The sequence below is a fragment of the Stigmatopora argus genome, chromosome 18, assembly GCF_051989625.1.
Source record: "Stigmatopora argus isolate UIUO_Sarg chromosome 18, RoL_Sarg_1.0, whole genome shotgun sequence".
NCBI lineage: Eukaryota > Metazoa > Chordata > Actinopteri > Syngnathiformes > Syngnathidae > Stigmatopora > Stigmatopora argus.
Genome location: NC_135404.1, coordinates 1,285,317 through 1,307,861, shown reverse-complemented (window position 1 = coordinate 1,307,861; position 22,545 = coordinate 1,285,317). Strand labels below are relative to the sequence as shown.

The following is a 22,545-nucleotide window of genomic DNA, read 5'->3' as shown; positions in this document are numbered from 1 at the left end:
AAGTGTAACAATGTAGACGTCTGATTATTTTGAATTGTTTTTTGTCCTCTTTCTTATCGGGTAGGGTTTGCTCTTTTTTTTCCTTTTTGCTAATTGAAACTAGTTTCTTAAATGTATATTTCTGTAACCTACAGCCGTACAATAAAATTATGCTGTCTGCCAAACCTTCCACTTATTTTGCCACACCCATAATTTTTGGTGAAACCCACTCGGGGTTCTATTACAATGCCTAATCCTGGTGAAGAGGGTTCACTCGCCTGACCTCAGGCGCGGGCTCGTTTCCCACTCGTGGTGGTACGATTGTGAGTGCGGATGGTTGTTTGTCTCCCTGTGTGCCCTACGGCTGACTGGCGGCCAGTCTAGGCTGTAGTCTGCCTTTCGTCTGAATTCTGCTCGGATAGGTTCCGGCAACCCCCACAACCTTACGAGGATGCACGGTACAGAAGATGATTGATGATTGACCGATTGATTGGTTGATCGGTTGGTGTTTTTTTATATTACCGTATTATGCTGTTTAATATAACCCCCCATTTAATATACCCGGGTATATTAAATGGCAGGGGTATATTAAAAGGCAGGGGTATATTAAACGGCAGGGGTATATTAAACGGCAGGGGTATATTAAATGGCGCAGAAACGGGAAGATACCATCCACTACGCACGTGACGGGGTGCATCAACGTTTTGCAGACTATATTTGTATTCGGTTTAAGTAGGTCATGTAGATTAACCTTAGTAAACAAAATAAAGGCTGCACTTTAAGTGCAAGATATTTTGGTACCTTAGCCAAGTTTACTAATTTAACGGTACAATCTACCGTATTTTGCTGTTTAATATACCCCCCCCATTTAATATACCTGGGTAAATACGGTATAAGTCACTCATTCAATATGGAAAGAACAAGCAGCACCGACGCTTTCAGAGACGACATTGCGTCTACTTCCAGCACAGTGAGTAGGAAAAACCGGACGGAACTGACTGTCAAACGAAAGCTCGCCATTCTACACAAGCTGCGAACCACTTTCAGCAACAACAAGCGAAAGTGTGCTAGTAACTACTTACTGCTGAATAAAGTCTGACTTGGAATGTTAATGAACTTAAGTATGTATAATTATGCCCCCATGAACACCATACAAATCTTGCCAAAAAAAGCTGAGTTGTCGTTTAATATACCTGGGTATATTAAACGGTAGGGGCATATTAAATGTCGCACAAACGGGTGGCTCACAAAAGCAAAAATCATTTAATATACCCGGGTATATTAAACAGCATAATACGGTAAGTATAAAAGAAGTCAATAAAAATGTCAAAAATCACGCTGAAACTCTCAAGCGGAAGACAGGAGATGAAAAATGGCAGAAGTCAGAACACCGCTTCTTCTTTGGCGCTGAAATGTGGCCCTCAGTGCAGAAGAAGCGAAATTTCATTGTAGAAGAATGACGTGCCAAATAATACAAACAGCTAAGAAGGACATCATCTTTTCTTTGGATTACATTTCGCATCGCTCACAGAAAGATTACGCCGGGCCTGATCCAGCATTGTTTGGATTTTGAATCACCGATTAAAATGCCTCCTAAGCGTCTTGCATCATCTAAGATATCATAAATGAATCTACCATATGTTACATCAAGAATAAAGAAGCAAACATTTGGAAAACAGCAACAATATGTTTTACCAAGGACACCAAGCGAGTGGTAACCACTAAGAATAAAATAAAATCATCGTTAAGGTGGAGAATGCCCTATCCGTCTGGATCTCTGACTGTAGGGAGAAGATACCTCTGGATACCAACATGATTAGAACCAAAGCCAAGATCTTTTATGATAGCTTAGCTCCTCAGCCTCCTCAGACGGAGCCTCATGGATTTATTCCAAGCAAAGGTTGTTTCTGAAAAGTTTAAGAGGTCATGTCTTCAGTGTTTCGCTGTACGGGGAAGCCTCCTCGGCAGACCAAAAGGCGGCGAAATACTACGTCGAGAAAGAGTTCTCTTATATAATTCAAGATTCGCTTGAATTATATGAGGGAACTCTTATTTCTTGGTCAAGGTCTTGGCTTTGGTTCTAATCATGTTGGTATCCAGAGGTTAACTTCCGGAGAAGGTTTTTAACATGGATGAGACTGGCCTTTTTTGGAAGAGGATGCCTTTCCGGATATTCACTCATCATGTGTGAGAACGCAACTGGCTTCATGGTAAAGCCAGCCTTAATGTACAAGTTTGACCGTCCTCATGCTTTAACAAACAAGAACAAAGCCTTGCTGCCGTCTACTGGATGAGCAATCAGAAAGCCTGGATCACCAAAACCCTCACAAAGGATGGGTTCTTAAACTGTTTCATCCCGAACGTGAAGCTGTACCTCACTGAAAGGGGGCTGCCCTTCACAGACCTTTTCCTACTGGACTGTACAGGACGACTTTAATTGAATTGAATGCCTTTATTGTCATTTTACAACTTTAATGGACTTGGACGTGGGCTAAAACTCCCATTAACCTGGTTTTGATTTATATTACGCAGAGAGGAACTATTTTGCTGTGAATACACAATTTAAAGTATTTACAATTTTTTATATATCGATTATATTTAGAGATGAATACATTAGTCTTTTCATAAGCTTATAACTGTAATATTTGATTATTGCGGCCATGTCTGGTCTGCATTATCCGCGAAATTCGACGGATTACTGTATAACTATCATCATCTTATCCACTAGCACAGGCAACTAAACACATTTGCGTCTTCATTTACAAATAATGGTGGAATTCTCCTCATGTTCCCAGGCACCAAGACCAGAGCTGAAAGGTCCCATGCCTACCTAAGACAACCAAAGCTCACAAGAAGAATTTATGACTCTTAAGATACAAGGTTGAATTTGCAGGACAAAGAAGCACTACGTTGAGAAGCAGTTACTGGAATTAGATACATAAAGAAAAAATATAAATGTGAATACATGGGTGATTTAAGTGATAATACAGACAAGATACATGATCAATGTGAGTAAACTCAAAAGGGTTATGGACTGGTGAAAGTATAAATTTGAGTACATAACAATTTCTAACATATTTGGCCAATAAACATGATTTGACATCAGTCCTAAAAAATGAATCATTCTTATTTTATTGAATATTACCTGGAACAAAGTTTCCCTGTACCATCTCCTTGTAAGCCCACCAACCTTCATGAATTTTTGGTGGATTTTGCTGAGCTGTGAAATGACAATAAAATAACACAATGTTCAAGATCACAGTCTTTCTCAAACTCCATTTATACAAATATATATTGACAAGTGCTCGGCCAGAGAACACATTTTGGAGCCCAAGTTCATTAGAGCTATATTGCTAATAATTAATTTTTGGGGTTATTTTAGGGGCGGGCCCGGCGGGTGGGTTACACGTCGTCCTCACAGTTCAAGGGTCCTGGGTTCAAATCCGGTCGATTCCTGAGTGGAGTTTGTTCTGCATGGGTTTTCCCCGGGTTCTCCGGTTTCCTCCTAGATTGTTGGACACTCTTAATTGGGCCTTGGTATGAGTCGCATCTCATCTCATTTTCTGAACCGCTTTATCCTCATTAGGGTCGCGGGGGGTGCTGTCTCCGGGCCAGAGGCGGGAGACACCCTGAATCGGTGGCCAGGCGATCGCAGGGCACAAAGAGACGGACAACCATGCATGCTCACACCCATACCTAGGGGCAATTTAGAGTGTTAGCCTACCATGCATGTTTTTGGAATGTGGGAGGAGACCGGAGTACCCAGAGGAAACCCAAGCAGGCCCGGGGAGAACATGCAAACTCCACACAGATGGACATGACCTGGATTTGAACCCAGGACCCCAGAGTTGTGAGGCCAACGCGCTAATTACTCGCATCACTGTGCCCCTTGGTATGAGTGAGTGTGAATGGTTGTCTCTTTGTGCCCTCCGATCGGCAGGGTGTCCTGCGACTCCGGCCTGAGGTCAGCTGGGATAATGACAGGATACCCCGCCACCCCCATTAAACATTCACGGCTTCAGTACATCACATTCTTTTTATATTAAGTATATAATAATAATAATAATAATAATCGGACATAGGCCCTGTCGTCATTATCACAACACAAAAAGCCTACTTGTCATCACACGCAGAAACTGCGTGTGACGAAATTGATGGTGCTTCTCCATAAGCTACGTTTACTCGGCAAAAGACCTAAATAAGTGTAAGTTACGGACTTGTAATTTAGCATTCTGCTGTTGTGGATACACTGTCTTCCCCTTAGCTGACTTCAGTCAGCTAGTAGGAGGCAGATCACCACGCAAACATCTGTTCATATTACCGCAGAAGGGAATGTGTGTTATGTTAGCGCGAGTTTAGATTGCTGATGGATGTGGGGAAAAAACTGTCCTTAAGCCTATTTGTCCGTGCTTTGTGGGACCTATAGCGTCTGCCAGAGGGCAGCAGCTGGAACAGATTGTGACCAGGGTGGTAAGGGTCCCCTATGATGTTCTTGGCTCTGCTGAGGTAACGAGGGCTGGCACTGTCTTCCAGTGAGGGCAGAGAGCAGCCGACAATCCTCTGGGCATTGTTAATCACTTTCTGCATGGCCTTTTTGTCTGCCGCCGTGCTTCCAGCGTACCACACTGTGATGCCGTACGCCAGGATGCTCTCTACAGTGGTTCTATAGAAGGTTATCAGAAGATTGGTGCCCAAGTTGTTCTTCCTAAGTACCCTGAGGAAATGGAGTCGTTTCTGAGCCTTCTTCACCACTGCTGTGATGTTTGTAGACCATGAGAGCTTGACCGTGACGTGGACCCCCAGGAATTTAAAGGACTGGACCCTGTCTATGTTCAGAAAGATGTCAAAATTCACGCTGAGACTTGCAAGCAGAAGACTGGGATAAAAAATGGCGGATGTGAAGGCTCTGCTTCTTCTGCGCTGAATTGGGTGGCACTCCTCACTAAAGAAGAAGCCATATTTCACTGTAGAAGAAAAATTATATTTAAAAGGCAGAGAAGGGCAACATCTTGCCTTCTCCTGTTTTGTTGCGAGTGAATTTGTCGTCCCGCACATCACCTGTGGAAAAAGACTATGTCAAGCCTGTTGCATCTTTGTTTGGATTTTGAATCGCCGTTGATAATGCCTTCTAAGCATCCTGTATGTACCCTATGTATACATATATATACATACGTACGTACATCATACATACATACATACATACATACCTACCTACATATACATATATACATATATACATATACATATATATACATATATATACATATACATATATATATATATATATATGTATATGTATATATATGTATATGTATATGTATATATATATATATATATGTATATATGTATATGTAGGTAGGTATGTATGTATGTATATATATATATATATATATATATATATATATATATATATATATATATATATATATATATATATATATATATATATATATATATATATATATATATACAGTGGTACCTCGAGATACGAGCTTAATCCTTTCCGGGACTGAGCTCGTATGACAAGATTCTCGTAACTCGAGCGGAAGTTTCCCATTGAAATGAATGGGAAACAAATTAATTTGTTCCAACTCTCTGAAAAAAAACACAAAAAAACAGGATATTGGATTGGAAAAAATGTTTTATTTCTTATAATTCGCCATATATTGACAAACTAATAAATAACGAGTGGTTTGATAGTAATAATGTGTTTAATAGGAGTAAAATTAGACACATTTCAGGGGAAGGGAACGACATACACACGGAGGCGGGGGGGGGGGCTGTTTGGGGCTGACTTTATCCACGGCAATGCCCCACTCGTGTAAAACATGTTTTATTTATTCTAATTCGCCGTGTATTGACAAAGTAATAAATAACGAGTGGTTTAATAGTAATAAAATGTGTTTAATAGAAGTAAAATTAGGCGCATTTCGCAGAGGGGAAGGGAACGACATACACACGGAGGCGGGGGGGGGGGGGGGGGGGGGGGCTGTTCGGGGCTGACTTTATCCACAGCACTCGTAAACGAACAAACACATTTAAATCAACTTGGATTAATATATACAGACACTCAACGTTTAATGTAACTTCACACAAAACTGAATTCTAATTTAGTTTTAATCTTTTTTACCTTTGTAACGGGTTGGCCCCACCCCGACGTTCCGCCGGAGCCTTCAAAACGAACGCATCAAGAGTTGTTTGGAACTTGCCGTTTCCCCGTGTCTGATTACCGAGTGTACATATATTCCAGATCTTTTCTTTGCAAAACTCTGCCGATCCATTGTTGTTTAGCTGGTATGTAAATGTAGACCAAAGTGGGAGGAAAAACGGGTATGGAAATGCAAAGTCCGCCCAATGCTCGTAGAAAGATTTTATACACGAAAGAGATGCAAAAAAAATGCCATGGCCACCTGGCTTGGTCGCATCACGAAATTTTGACCGCATCACGGGCGAATTATTCGATCGAAATTTCCCTCGTAAGACGAGCATTTTGTATGACGAGGTACCACTGTATGTATATATATATATATATATATATATATATATATATATATATATATATATATATATATATATATATATATATATATATATATATATATATATATATATATATATATATATATATATCAGTGGCAGTCCGTGCATTTTCTCGTAGCGCCTTCAACGAATCAATCCAACAATCAAAAACTATTTTATGGCTATAAAACCTCTACTGCAGCTACAGCTGCGACACATTAAAAATAATCAATAAATCAATGCACAAAAATGGGGTAAAATCCACTTCCTAGCAGCATTTAATGATTAAATACAAATACTGGAGCTTTTCAGACATTAAAACCAAGCCAGGGGGATGATTTTCCCGGGAAAAGACAGCGATGAACGTCAATGGCGTACGGGCAAACATTGCCCGAAAAATGGGTAAAATCCAGCCGATTTATTGATTAAATACAAATGCTGGAGCTTTTTATACATCAGAACCGGGCCCGGAGTATCATTTCCCCGGGAAAAAGACAGCGATAAACGTCGATACGTCCATATATGTCCATACGCGAAACGGCAAAAAATGTACTAAAATGGGGTAAAATCCACTTACTAGCAGCATTTATTGATTGTATAAAAATACTGGAGCTTTTGAGACATTACAACCAGGCCAGTGACAGTAGCTCTGTATATTCTTATGTTTTTCGTGTTTTACAGCCCTTCTATCTTTTTTTAAATTACATTTTAATATTTCTTAATACATTCCTCTTTACTTTACTTTGTACTTTATACTTTTTACTTTAATGTTTTTACAACTTTCTTTGTTCTGTGAGCCTGGCTTCTTTCGGCTACTTCTTGTAGTGCTTCTTTCCGCCGCTAATACCGACGCCTGGCGCTGTGAGAGATCACCCAGCATCCACCTTCCTCTGCCCAGTTCATTGCAGTGCGTAAGTGCGTGAACGTATCTCCAGTGCGCAAAGAACATTTTTATCATTAAATATCTCATGCATCCATTATTCAATATGGTTGGTGAAAAGTGAAAGGCTTCTAGTGAGGGTGAGGGTGGTAGTGCAAGGAAGAGGCAAGCCATTTCATTTGAAACGAAATTGGCAATAATAAAGAAGCTTGATGCGGGTGAGAAAATGGTGAGCGTTGCACGGGCATACAACTTGAATCGTTCGACCGTCGGTTGTATGTATACAGTACTGTTCGTATTCTCTCCATTTTATTAAAAAAAAAATTTCAGTACAAACCAATGCCGGTTACTTATACAAGCCTTAAACATACAAATGCACTTATATAAACCTTCAATATACTTATATAGGCCTTAAACATAAATTATAATACAAAATATAGCACTGAATCAACTTACGAACAAATTCAACTTATGAACAATCGCTCGGAACCTAACTCGTTCGTAAGTAGGGGAGCATCTGTATATATACATACATACATACATATACAGACGCTCCCCTGCTTACGAACATTCGAGTTACGAACAACGGTACATACGAACATGTCTGCAAATTGCGTTTATGTCGAAAAATGTTCGTAAATTCGATTTTGTATTGCGCGCCTTTTTCCGAGTAGTGCTTTTTTCCGCCGCTAATACCGACGCCTGGCGCTGTGAGAGCTCAGCTCACCCAGCATCCACCTTCCTCTGCCCAGTTCGTTGCAATGCGTAAGTGCATGAACGTATCTCCAGTGCGCAAAGAACCTTTTTCATTTGTATCATTAAATATTTCGTGCATCCATTAGTCAATATGGTTGGTGAAAAGCTAGTGAGGGAGGTGCAAGGAAGAGGTAAGCCATTTCATTTGAAACGAGTGGCAATAATAAAGAAGCGAGAGGAGAGAGGAGAGGTTCACGCCCTGGAGTATTAAATTTAATGTGAAAAACAGGAGTACGAGGGACCACGAAGGCATGAATGACTCACCTGATATGCAAGCGATGAAACCGGCAGGAAAAAGTATTACTAGTAACCCTCCAAATATGTCCATCTTATATCTTCAATCCACGTTCAGTACCTTCGAAGCAGTATCATGCTGTAAACCTCTTCCAATATGTTTTCCGCATCGTATAATGTAGGTCATCTAAAGCCAAGGATAAACGTGACGCCACATCAGATATAGGATGAATTTCTATGCAGAAAAGCAAACGAACAAAATAAGAAAACGCGCATCGAGTGTTTTCAGTGTATCTTCAGCAGACACAACCAAATGAGCGATGCCAAATAAAAACGTCTGGATTTCATCCGATTCGCTTAACTGTGAAGATCGAAGACCACTTTGCTTGCTTATGGGAGGATCGAATTAAATGGATAGGTTCACAAACTCGCTTCGTTATATTTGTCACCCATGAGCGTCCGCAGACAATAAATAAGACATCCAATCGCACGCAAATCACCAACGTCAAGTATGAATGAACAGGCAATCTCTTTACCCTCATGACTTGTCAAAATAAAAGCATTTTATGTTTGTTTTTGAAATATTATGAATCAATGTAAAATCTTGAATCATAATTTTCTCTGGAGGGTGATTAATGGAGATGAACATACTTTTCACGTTTTGGACTACCATTGACCGTTATTCTTTACCCAAGCAAACGGGCACACCCACACAGACACATTAAAAGTGCCATTAAACTTCAGAAAATCAAAAATACTTAAATTTGTATTTTGTTTTGTAACTTATATGATTTAAGTATACACTTTGCTGTCAGAATAATATGCTGTGCAATTTCCATTTATTTTTTTGTAAAATAATCAACATAGGGCTGCCCAGTGTTGCGAGTGGTTAGCGTGTCGGCCTCTTCTTCTTCTTCTTCTTCTTTTTCACCTCAGGCGCCTGAGGATTACCCTCAGCACCGCTAGAGCTGCCACTGGAACACGGATAAGTTCATCCAGGGAGTTGCCCAGGCCGCGATGGTAGCGTTCGGTCATTAAGGCCGGACAGCGGAGCCATAAGTGTTCAGACGACTCTGTTTCCTCGTCGCACAGGCGGCAGTGATCCGAGTCGGATTTCCCCACAAGGTGGAGCCAGCGGCGGAGCAGGGGGTGGTGTCCACTGCGGAAACGAATCAGGTCTGTGCGGTCTCCTTTCGATAGGGCAAGTTCTTCCTCTGTGACTTTCGTAGTGTAGGTCTGCAAAAGGCGGGGGTGGGTGAGGGGGGGGCGATCTTCACGTTGGATGATGGCACGTCTTGTGGCTGCGTCCGGGGGGGTATGGGTTTGGTCATCTAACGAGCCAAGTTTAGCTAGGGCATCGGCCAGGTCGTTACCGCATATGTTGCAGTGGCCCGGGATCCACAGTAGCTGTAGTCGCTTAGGCGGAGGGAAAAGGGCGATGTCACCCTGAAGTCTCCGAATGGCGGGGTCTTGCGAATGGGGGTTTCCCATAGCTTGGACCAGCGATTTGCAGTCACTGAGGATAATTGATGTCTGCCAGTCTGCTTTTTCCCTCAGCCAGGAGAGTGCCTCGGTCAGTGCCACTTTTTCAGAGTGGTAGGAGCTGCTGCAGGTGCCAGTGGCACCATGCCATTGGTGGATGATTGCAGTCTCCTTAATGACGACAAAACCTGCACCACCGTCCGCAGTGCCTTCTTTGGTGGATCCATCTGTGAAGATCTGTAGGTCCGGTTTACCCACGCTTCTGATGAGCTCTTCGGCCTTATCTCTTTGGGTGATGGTCGGCATGTGTTTACAGACTGCAGTAAAGGCGGTTTGGATGGGGGGGGGGGTAATAGCCAGGGTGGGCAGGGGTGGGAAGAGTACGTGCAAGGGGTATGGAGTTCAAGAGCGGTAAGACGGGGAAGGGTCGATGATCGCCAGTCTGGCTTCTTTTGTAACCGCATTTTAACGTTTTCATGGAGGAGGCGGTGTCGGGGATCAGAAGGAGGCAGCTGGTTCCAGGCATCCGCCTTAAGAAGTGCTTGTAACTTGAGGCGGGATGAGAGGGGTGTAAGATGTGCCTCATGTAGGACTGCTTCGGTGGGGGTAGACCTGAGGTGGTGGGTTATGGCGCGGGCTGCTTCCAGTTGGGCGGTTTCAAGGGATTTGAGGTGAGTTTGGGCCAGCCAGGGGGCCCATGCCGGTGCTACGTACTCTGCGAGACTTCTCTGGGTGGCAATATACACCGTTCTAAGGTCGTTTGATTGCCAACCCCAAGATGTGCCACTGAGTTTGCGGAGGAGGTTCGTTCTTTTGGACATGGTTTGGCGGACTTTTTTCGCTTGCTCTGCAAACGTGAGTTGTCGGTCGAAAGATATGCCAAGGAAAGTGGGGGTGGGGTTATGCTTGAGGGTGGCGCCATTTATTAAGATCTTTGGTTGCCATTTGGCCTCAGCTGAGTCCAGGCTGAAAAATGACGCCTCACACTTGGTGGTGTTAAGGTTTAGGTGTGCCTCGGAACTCCACCTCCAGACTTTTTCAACCTCCGCTTGAAGTCTGCTTTCCACCTCCTCTTTGTTCCTACCCCGACAAGCAAGAGCCACATCGTCTGCATAGGCGATGACCAGGGTGGAATCGTTGAACTTGTCGAGGAGGTCATTAATGTAGATGATGAATAAGAGGGGTGACAGGACCGAGCCTTGGGGGAGCCCTTCTTTGAAGGTTCTGCTCCTACCGACGGTATTGTTGATCCTGACCCTGGCTGTGCGATTTGTGAGCCAGTTGTCGATCCATCTGATGAAGCGGTAGGGGACCCCCAGGTCTGCCATTTTTTGTAAGAGACCTGTTCTCCATACCTGGTCGAATGCCTTGCTGACGTCAAAGAATGTTGCAAGCGTGCGTTGTCGTTGAGTCGACTGGAAGCCATCAGAGATGAACTGCGACAGTCGCAGGGCCTGGTCCGCCGTGCTTCTTCCCTTTCGAAAACCGGCTTGCCAGTGGCTGAGAAGCTGTTTATCTTCCAACCACCAGGCGAGACGGTTCACGATGAGCCTTTCCATCGTTTTGCTAAGCGTAGAGGTGAGGGCGATGGGTCTGTAGTTCCCAACGTCCTTTGGTGACTTCCCTTTTTTGAGGAAAGGGATGATGGTGGCCACTCGCCAAGCTTGTGGACACCAGCCCTCTAGCCAGCTGGTGTTGACGATATGGAGTAGTTCGGGAAGGATGTTTGCCGGGAGATTTTTTAGAAGGTCCAGGGCTATGTCGTCGGGTCCAGCTGCCTTACCCGCTTTAAGTTGGGACAGCGCTGTCTGCAGTTCAGTATCGGTGAACAGGAGCTCGAGGACATGTCGCGGTGAGCCGAGCAGTCTGCGGGTAGCTGTACGTAGAGAACGCACTGCTGCTCTGCTCCGCTTGTCACTCTTGCGTCCGCTGACCGAGGCATATTCCCTGATTAAATGCTGTTGCCTTGGCTCGGTCACTCATGTACTCCTTGTTCTTGTAGACCAGGGACTCACCAGATTGTTGTGTTTTGGTGCCTGAGAGGGATTTTACTAAGGACCAGGCTTGTTCCGTAGATCTTGTCTCGGCGATCTTGGCGAGGTGTAAGCGCCATGCGTTTCTTTTCGCTTCAGTGTTTTTTTGTTTGATCTGTTGACAGAGTGCTATCCATTCTTTCCTATTTTGTTGGAGGTCTCGACGTAGCCGATTCCTTTCGCGGATGAGGTCCTTCAGGTCCTGTGTCAACCATGGGAGCTCCTTCTGGCGGATAACTTTGACCGGTATTGTAAGTGCTGCTGCCTCTTTCATGTGTTGCACTAAGAGGGAGAGTTTTTCCGGGGCTGTGGCTGCTGCGGAGATTACGGGTAGGCGATCTACGAGGATGGTACGATACCTCTTCCAGTCAGCTTTCGAGAAGTTGGGTCGTACTCTTCTTTGTTGGCATTCGACACGGAGAGCACAGTTCCACCTAATCAGAATCGGTCTGTGGTCGGAGGTCATCTCGTCGATGGGTTCCCATTGCAGATGTTCGGCCGTGGTGGGGTCAGCGATCGTTAGGTCGGGGGCACTCATGCCTGCTCCTTGTTGGTATCTGGCAGTCCGTGTCCACACGCCGTCATTAAGGAGAGTTAGGTCATGGTCATCGACCCATTGATGGATTGCGTTACCCCTGGGATCTGTCTTGGCAAGTATATCCCAGGTCGGGTGGTGCGCATTGAAATCCCCGCAGATCAGGCCATGCTCCGTGGGGAGCCGGTTTAACCAGGAGAAATCTTGGGGGGCAGGACAATAATCCGATGTCGCTGGGGGGATGTAGGCGTTGACCAGTGAGAGGTGCCGCCTGCGGGCGATGGGAATGTGGATATGCTGGAGTTCGAGGGGGCCTGATGGGGACGCTGGAAGGATGGAGTAGGGGATGCCGCATCTCAGGTAGACAAGGAGACCCCCGCCTCGTCGCTGTTTTGTGCCTGAGCCCTCACGGTCTTGGCGAATCACGTTATAACCCTCGAGCTGAGGCGTCGGGTCTTCGAGTCCCAGTTTTGTTTCCTGGAGGAGGAGGATGTCAATTTTTAGACGTGCCGTCACCTTTTTCAGTTCGGTAGTCTTGGTTGCCAGGTAGTCACAGTTCCATTGAAGGATGGTGAGACCGGCTTTCCGTGCCTCCGGTAGATCGGCAATCCTATCTGTGGGTTGTTGAGGGTGGGAGGGTTTCAGGTTCAGACAGCTCTGGCAGCACCAGTTATTGTTCCTGCGAAGTATGGTTAAAGCGTGTCTGGTTTCAGGGGCGCATTTGAGGTGGAATCCACGTTTGCAGGATCTACATGTCAGGGGAGAGCGTGAAACGATTAATTTGTTATTACAGGTGGGGCAGTTTGCGTTTATAGGTTGGTGTATTGTTATGGCTGTTTGGTGTGTGGAGGATTGTTGTGTCAGGGGTGGTGAGCAGGTCAGGCATAGCCAGTTTGCATTAGTTTGGGAGCGAGGTAGTCCAGAGCAAGAGCGGTGGGATTTGTTGGGGCAGTTCGAGCAGGGGATGGGGGAGATGGTAGGGCAGAAGGAGATTTTGCAGACACAGCATTTTTCTTTCGGTCCCACGTAGGCTGTGCGCGGAAGTGACGAGACGACGGCATTTCCGGAACAGGATCCGCAGAGAAAGCCTTGATGACTCTTTATCTGGGTTCGGGTCAGGCCACTACAGGTCCTGTGGAAATTTCGTCGGCAAGCGTTGCAGACCAGTGGGGTGAAGTCACGACGGATCGTCTTAGAGCATCCCGGGCAGGAAGGTCCCGGGTTCTCCTCGACGTCGCCTGCCCTTAGGAGGAGTAACCGGAGGTGTGGGGCAGGGCGGACATCTCCGGCTGGATGAAAAACATAGGGCGCCATGTTCCTGGGTGGCAGCTCTGGGTGGTTGTGTTGGATTCGCAGGCCGCGGCGGGCGGCCTCTCGGGAGACACCTCGTGAAGGTTCCAACTGTTGTCTCCTGCGTGTCGGCCTCACAGCTCTGGGGCCCTTGGTTCAAATCCAGGTCACGTCCACCTGTGTGGAGTTTGCATGTGCTCCCAAGGGCCTGCGTGTGTTTCCTCTGGGTACTCCGGTTTCCTCCCACATTCCAAAAACATGCATCGTAGGCTGATTCGACATTCTAAATTGCCCCGAGGTATGGGTGTGAGCGTGCATGGTTGTCCGTCTTCTCGTGCCCTGCGGTCGGCTGGCCACTGTCATATATATACAAAGTATATTTTCACCAACCTATAGCCCAATTGACATTATTCACATTAATCATATGTTATTTTCCTTTATCATTCAAGCAGTGGTGGACCGTCAGGACCTGCAAGGTCTTCTCTGCTGGCCAAAAAATATTTGAATAACAGACTGATGTTAATTATGTTTTGTCCATTAAATAATTCCAAATTGTCTGTCAGCTTCCTTTCATTGCTTTTGCCCTGGTTGTGCTGCTTCCATGTGTGTTTTCATATTTAAGCATCTAACCAATCACATTTCCGCTATTATTTTTTGCCAGGGTCAGAAATCTGCCTTGAGGTCTTCACAATCTATATTCCTAAATAATATTTCAATTGTATGACGTTGTTGTTGATGCTTTGTGTCACAGCTGTAGCTGCAGTAAAGGTTTTATAGCCATAAAATAGTTTTTGAGGGTTGGATTGATTCAAACATAGCTGAAGGCATCGGTGTGAAATTCACGGCCCTCCACTGCATTCAAGTGTTAATAGGTTAACGAAACACACCCACTTATATTCAAAACTAAGGCCCACTTTGGACTGCGGGAGGGGGACCTTTAAATAGAGTCAGAACACAAAAGTCTTTGTTTTTTCTATTGCAAATAAACGATTTACTGAGAACTGACCTGGGACCCTTGGGATCCAGCAAGTGGTCCGTGAATTTCCTGGCGGCGGTCCATGAATTTCCTATCGACGCCTTCAGCTGTCTGAATAAATCTAACCCTGAAAACTGTTTTGTGGCTATAAAACCTATACTGCAGCTATAGGCAGCTGCGACACATAAAAAAACATCAATAATAACCTCATACGATTGAAAAATGTCTTCTCCTCCTTCAGCCATTGGGTTGTGATAGATCTGAAAATACAACTTCAGGAACAGGTTAAGAAAGAGTGGCATCAATTTAATAGGAAATAGGTTTATTACCGGACAGGAGGATGGGGAGAGAGCTTGAACAGCTGTGAACCGCTCACAGTCTGTTGTCCTTGCAACTCTCTCCGAATGAACAGTGGGTCAGTCTTTATATAGGAAAACAGGGTATAGTATAGTTTCTATGACAACGACCAAACTTTGGGGAAAGTCTGATTAATCAGTGTCAAGTCTCCATGACAATGACCAAACTCTGGGCAAGTTTCTTATGACAATTATGTTTTCTATACTTACAAAAAATGATACAATATGAACAAGCAATTGCCAAGCAACTTTGTCATTTTATCCTCCTCTTGTGAGTATAAAAACATCGGAACCTCGTTTGTTAGCGACGCTACTTTTGAACGAAATTCTTCACAAATTACTTCAAACTGGAGTTAAGACCGACCAGAAGGGGGCGAAAACCTTCATGCAGTTGAGGGAAAATTGCTCCCTTGACCTCCCGCTTGGGACAATCGCCTCATGCTCTGGCGTCTCAGAATAGGAAACACATATTAATCAGTGTCAGACAGTAGCGCAACATCAGGGTCAGATTGAGATATGGATTGTTGCATGTGTATACAAGTTAGCATTAGCTGGGTTTCAACAATCATGGTGTGTTCGACTGTGGCATTAATGGTATGTTTGATCAAAACTGAGAAGCAGGGTAAACAACAGGTTAGGATAACAAGCACGAGAGCAATAACTGTTACAAACGGTACTAGGGATTTCAAAAGAGTCTGTGTCCATGAGCCTGAGAGGAACCAGTCAAGCCATCCTCATTGTGGAACCGGATCTACGGTCACAGCGCTCTGCATGTTCCTTATAGCCTGCAGGGCATCATGGACCGAGCAGGATGCGTTGGCAGGGATGAAGGTGCAGCATGAGTCTCCAACCATGGCACACACACCTCCCCGCTGGGCGGCCACTCCGTCAAGAGCAAGGCGGCCCTGGACAATCACCTGGGCCATGGGGGCTACCCGGGCCTCTCGGCCTTGCTGCAGCCGGACTGACGTGCCGACACAGGCCTGGAACCTGCAGTCAATGGTCTCCAGACGCAGGGCGTTCCTTGCCGCTCCCACCCAGGGGAACAGAGCCATCAAGATTTTGGAGAAGACTGACCGGTGTTTGTGTTTGAGGTGGACATCCGAGCCCCCACACAGGATCATGGTCATGAGCTCCGACACTCATTCATCAGCTTTGACGATGGTGGCCAACTTGGTGAAGTTAGCGGTCAAAATCACACGGTGAGGTCCGTCCCCACGTGGAGATGACCAGCACTTTCTTCTTATCACCTTGACGAGTACCAGGTCGCCTGGCGACAGGACCTCCTGTGTGGGAGACCGAGAAGGTGTCAGCAGATCATTTACATTTATCACAGTTCTTTCTTGGAACATTTTGCATAACCACTGAGTGAGAGAATCTGCTTCTCCTCTCTCCTCCACCACCAGTCTGAGTCTTACTGTTCCATTGGTTCTTTCAACGAGTCCAGCACTTTGGGGGTGGCAGGCGCAATGATACCTCAGGTCGATTCCAAGATGCCGTCCCATAGCTTGCATCACGCGGCTCACGAAGTGAGCACCACCATCACTCCAAATGACTCGTGATATTCCATGGCTTGGAATGATCCTTTTGCATATGGTTTTTGCGACTGCCCTGGCATCAGCTTTCTTGGATGGGCACATCTCAACCCACTTGGTCAATGACCACCAGATAGTACCTGTATATGCCACCTTGGTTCAGCTCGATGAAATCCATGATCAGAACCTCGAAGGGATATGTCCCTGCTTGCTTTGTTCCGCGCTTGGGTCGTTCATTGCCTTGAGAGTTGTGTTTATAGCAGGTGAGACAGTTTCCGCAAAAAAATTTAAAGTAGGTTTGGAGATCTTTGGGACTATACCAGGGGTCTCAAACTTGCGGCCCGCGGGCCAACTGCGGCCCTCGGGAAGATAATTTGCGGCCCCCGTCTTAATATGAAAGATTAATGTTCGTACGGCCCGCAAAATTGATATGAATGACACTTGTGTTCGGAGAAATGTTCCCTCTAAGCTGCGCGCGTGCGCAATTGCGCACTACTCTCGTCTTCTCTGCGCAGTAGCAATCATATTGCGCGCAGTAAAAAAAAAACGATTTTTTTTTTTTTTTTAATTTTTTTTTTTTTTTTAATTTTTTTTTTTTTTTTTTTTACCCCTTTCCCCATGATGGCGCCGTTTAAGTGGCAGCCAGTGGCAGTAGCTCGTCCACTCATGTTTTTCGTGTTTTACAGCATGTTTTACATGAAAAATTAGAGGACTGCCATGCCCGCCCAAGAGTGCTTATTCCCGGGCTGCCATTGATGGTAGACGAACATTGATTTTTACTATAATTTGGACAACACCGGCGGCGGGCCGGATTAAAAATCCTAACGGGCCGTATATGGCCCGCGGGCCGAGGTTGAAAAACTTGTACACACACGATCCGGCGGGGCGAGCGCGCGAATCCCGTTTCGGCGAAACCTCCGTTCGGCCGAATGAACGTTCGGTGGAACGTCCATTCGGCGACCTGCCCGTCTGTCAAACGTCCGTCGGCGAAACGTCTTTAGGCGAATCATCCGAGTACCGATGATGTCGCTCACACTGGTACTCAGTGCGCTCAGGGAGGTTGTCTTTCTGCTCAGACCAACAAAAAATTAGAGGGAACTTTGGTTCGGAGCTGAATGAACCAATCACGGTGAGGTATACGGCTCTGGAGGGCGGGACATCGGCCGGGCTGTCCAGTGCCTCGCTCACTCACTCATTCATTCCTCCAATCAGCTGGGCGGAGGAGAAGCCGTGAGGCCGATCACTCCGCTCGGCGCGCACACTCCTCCGCTGCTCTCAGCATAGAACTGAATAAGGCGCTATGATCCGTGATCCAGCCTGTGTCAGTGTCTGTAGCCATCTCCGCGATTGAAACGGAGAGCGAAAGTGCACATGCGCCACAAACCCGCGCGACTGAATGTGAAAGATCAACCCGAGACTCATTCCAAGTGGAAAAACATATTACAGAGCCCCAGAGATGTCTCTTTCAAAGCCTGCCGTGAAGAGAAAGGTCGGTGATGAGCACAGACAGTTTCAAGAAAAGTGGGGAGTGCAATATTTCTTTGTTGAACACAGGGGCACCCCGACGTGTCTCAATTACACTGAAAAAGTTGTGGTGCACAAGGAATACAATTTGAAACGTAATTGTACTACGAGATATGCTGAGGAGTACGAAAAATACCAGGGAGATCAGAGAGCCAACCAGGTTGCCAGTCTTAAAACACGTCTTCTGAGGCAACAGGATTTCTTCAAGAAGGCTACCAAAGACAGTAATGCAGCAGTCAAAGCTAGCTACGCCATTTGTGAGTTGATTGATCCTGTGCTAAGTGATCCCAAACGGCTCATGGACTTGGCTTTTCTTGTTGATATCACACATGAGCTTAATGTACTGAACAAGAAGCTACAAGGCCAGGGGCAACTTATCAGTGCTGCCTATGACAACGTGAGAGCATTCTGCACTAAACTTGTGTTATGGAAAGCCCAGCTCTCTCAGACAAACCTTTGCCATTTCCCAGCATGCAAGGCTCTCGTGGATGCAGGCACACCATTCATTCTAAGCGACTGCAGCTACTGTGGATCCCGGGCCACTGCAACATATGCGGAAACGACCTGGCTGATGCCCTAGCTAAACTTGGCTCGTTAGATGACCAAACCAATACCCCCCCGGACGCAGCCACAAGACGTGCCATCATCCAACGTGAAGATCGCTTCCCCCCCCTCTCCCACCCCCGCCTTCTGCAGACCTACACTACAAAAGTCACAGAGGAAGAACTTGCCCTATCGAAAGGAGACCGCACAGACCTGATTCGTTTCCGCAGTGGACACCACCCCCTGCTCCGCCGTTGGCTCCACCTTGTGGGGAAATCCGACTCGGATCGCTGCCGCCTGTGCGACGAGGAAACAGAGTCGTCTGAACACTTATGGCTCCGCTGTCCGGCCTTAATGACCGAACGCTACCATCGCGGCTTGGGCAACTCCCTGGATGAACTTATCCGTGTTCCAGTGGCAGCCCTAGCGCTGCTGAGGGTAATCCTCAGGCGCCTGAGGTGAAAAAGAAGAAGAAGAAGAAGAAGGCACACCATTCAGTGGTGAGAAGTATGTTGAGGCCATTTCGAAGCTACAGGAGGAATTTGATCACAGATTTGAAGACTTCAAGACACACAAAGCCACATTTCAAATTTTTGCGGACCCCTTCTCCTTTGATGTGCAAGATGCCCCTCCTGAGCTTCAAATGGAGCTCATTGACCTGCAGTGCAACTCTGCACTCAAAGCCAAGTTCAGGGAGGTGAGTGGAGAAGCAGACAAGCTTGGGCAATTTTTGAGAGAGTTGACCCCCAGCTTCCCTGAACTTTCCCGAAGGTTCAAGCGGACCATGTGCCTTTTTGGGAGCACATACTTGTGTGAGAAGCTTTTCTCCACCTTGAACTTCAATAAGTCCAAGTACAGGTCCAGACTTACTGATGAGCATCTTCAAGCTCTACTGAGGGTCTCCACTGCTTCCTCCCTCAAGCCAAATGTGACTATGTGAGAAGAAGCGCTGCCAGGTCTCTAGCAGCAAGGAGTAGGCAAGAGAAGCCGTGTTCAGAATATTTCATGTTCAATGTTCCATTCAAGTTCAGAAAGTTAAAGGTTAAAGAGCTGTTAATACAGACATTTGAAACGGAATAAAAATAATTCATTTTCTCTACTTAGCCAGCCAGTGTATATCTACTGTATGCTCATTAGTATTATTTGGTTTTGTATTACTGATTGATTTATTTTTTATTCATCTTTAAGTTAATTTATTTAATTAATTATTTTTTGTTAAAAAATAAAGATATTTGATAACGTTGGAATGTTTTATCAGTGCTTTTCTTGTGGAAATCCTGATGCGGCCCAGTCTTACCCAGACTCGGCCTCTAGCGGCCCCCAGGTAAATTGAGTTCGAGACCCCTGGACTATACTATCCCTCCTCTTGAGACATGGCCCTTCCCATGGCTCAATTTGACAATCACTTCAAACAATGATTGTGGGACGCATGGCTTGTTTTCTACTGCATAGAGGCCATTCTTGTGTTGAGTGGCTTCTTCTGTTTCCCATTGTAGTTTCTCGTTTTCTGGTCGTTTATTTTAACCCTTTGTAAGAAGGTTTAGTCTCAATTGAAACACTTTCACCTTTTTTGCATATGGAGACAATAAACCCAATATAAAAGAGTTCCCTGTGGTTTTATGGCATTGCTTGCTGAGCAATAATCTTTCCAAACAATATTGGAGTGGTTGCTGTTTCGTTTTCTTATGTCAGAAAGTTTATCTCACCTGTCTCCTCAAATTTCAACTGAGAGAACCTTCTTACAGTGCAAAAGGTGGATCCACATCCCCCTCTCGGCTATTTTCATGTCTGCTGGTTGGTCAGCATGGACATTCCCACTTCATGTCATTGGTAGTGCTTCTTCTTTATACTGTAGGTTGAGCACCCAGGCTCCTGGCACTACCGTTGGTCCGTTTCCTGTTTAGAAGCACAGTCTCCCTCTGCTAACCCAAATTCAATGCATTTCCTTAAAGATTTTTTTTTCTTTTTCAGTGCTCCCAAATTCAATTTCGCAGAGCAGATTATTTGTTCCTCCACGTCAAGTCTGACATTTGGAGTACTGCTGCTGTATTTTCATCAAAAATTTTCATTTGACGAAATATTTTTTCCTTAATTTGTCGCCGCCATCCCTGAAAAAGGGCTTATTGGCGATTTCAGAAATGAATTCCAAATTTCTAAATCCTTTTCCGCCTTCATATCTGATCGATTGATTATGTCTTGGTGGCCAGCCAATGAAAAACACAAAAAGACAGACAACCATTCACACTCACACTCAAGTCAACTCTCCGCACACCTTCAGCTGCTTCCCACACTTTCTTTTCTATGCACTTGCAATAATCTTTTCTTCATGCCCATAGGCAATGGCAACCTTTCTCAGAATAAAACTTCATTACCCACAATCAATACGTGGGTAAGGTCAACTATTGTATTTCCTGTTATTCTTTCTAAGGAAAGAAGGTCCCGCGATCGTTCCTTGTATGCGACATTATCGAAATATTTTGAAGGGTAGACAAAAACAAACAACTCTTGATGCGTTCATTTTGAAGACTTCGGCGGAGCGGCCAGGTGGTGTCAACCCGTAGAACTACGTAAGGTAAAAAAGATTACAACAAATTTAGAATTTAGTTTTGTTTAAAGTTAAATTAAACGTTGAGTGTCTGTATATAGTTATCCAAGTTAATTCAAATTTGTTTGTTCGTTTACGAGTGCATTGTTGCCGTGGTTAAAGCCCCCCGAACAGACCCACCCCCCCCGCCTCCGTGTGTATGTCGTTCCCTTCCCCTCCGTGAAATGCGTCTAATTTTACTTCTATTAAACACATTTTATTACTATCAAACCACTCGTTATTTATTACTTTGTCAATATATGGCGAATTATAAGAAATAAAACATTTTTTTCAATCCAATATCCTGTTTTTGGTGTTTTTTTCAGAGAGTTGGAACAAATTTATTTGTTTCCCATTCATTTCAATGGGAAACTTCCGCTTGAGTTACGAGAATCTTGTCATACGAGCTCAGTCCCGGAACCGATTAAGCTCGTATATATATATATATATATATATATATATATATATATATATATATATATATATATATATATATATATATATCTATATATATATATATATATATATCTATATATATATATCTATATATATATCTATATCTATATCTATATATCTATATCTATATATATATCTATATATATATCTATATATATATATCTATATATATATCTATATATATATCTATATATATATATCTATATATATATCTATATATATATCTATATATATATCTATATATATATCTATATATATCTATATATATATCTATATATATATCTATATATATATATATATCTATATATATATCTATATATATATATATATATATATATATATATATATATATACATACATACATACATACATACATACACAGACGCTCCCCTACTTACGAATACGAACATGTCTGCAAATGGCGTTTATGTCGAAAAATGTTCGTAAGTTCGATTTTGTATTTTTTTCCGAGTAGTGCTTCTTTCCGCCGCTAATACGCCTGGCGCTGTGAGGACTCACCCAGCATCTACCTTATTCGTTGCAATGCGGAAGTGCGTGAACGTATCTCCAGTGCGCAAATAACCTTTTTCATTTGTATCATTAAATATCTCGTGCATCCTTTATTGAATATGGTTGGTAAAAAGCGAAAGGCTTCTATTGAGGGAGTTGCAAGGAAGAGGCAAGCCATTTCTTTGAAACGAGTGGCAATAATAACGAAGCTTGATGCGCGTGAGAGTGGCGAGCGTTTCACGGGCATACAACTTGAATCGTTCGACCGTCAGTACCATTTATAAACAGAAAGATCGAGCAGCAGGACCCAAATATTGAACGTTGCAGAAAGTTTGCAAATCAATTGAATGATG

The 22,545-nt window shown here is 44.4% G+C and overlaps 1 protein-coding gene and 1 long non-coding RNA gene across 13 annotated transcripts in view; one reads left to right on the top strand and one right to left on the bottom strand.

Moving 5' to 3' along the window:
* Positions 1–8,887, bottom strand: part of LOC144092406 (carbonic anhydrase-related protein 10-like) — a 101,476-nt gene extending 92,589 nt beyond the window's left edge. For 6 of the 10 annotated variants that reach the window (XR_013306016.1, XM_077625151.1, XM_077625144.1 and 3 more), the window contains exons 1-2: positions 8,399–8,887; positions 3,125–3,199 (exon numbers count right to left, since the gene is read on the bottom strand). Coding sequence is in view for 9 of the 10 variants with exons in the window: in XM_077625151.1 (XP_077481277.1) it covers positions 3,125–3,199; positions 8,399–8,462 (139 nt within the window). In the remaining variant the exon portion in view is untranslated. The remainder of the gene's footprint in view (positions 1–3,124; positions 3,200–8,398) is intronic. The other 4 variants (XM_077625150.1, XM_077625153.1, XM_077625146.1 and 1 more) reach the window with 3 other exon arrangements.
* Positions 8,121–22,545, top strand: part of LOC144092408 (uncharacterized) — a 20,523-nt gene continuing 6,098 nt past the window's right edge. For 2 of the 3 annotated variants that reach the window (XR_013306017.1, XR_013306018.1), the window contains exon 1: positions 8,121–8,265. This is a non-coding gene — a long non-coding RNA (uncharacterized LOC144092408). Of the gene's footprint in view, positions 8,266–9,304; positions 9,545–22,545 lie in introns of all 3 variants that reach the window. The other variant, XR_013306019.1, reaches the window with a different exon arrangement.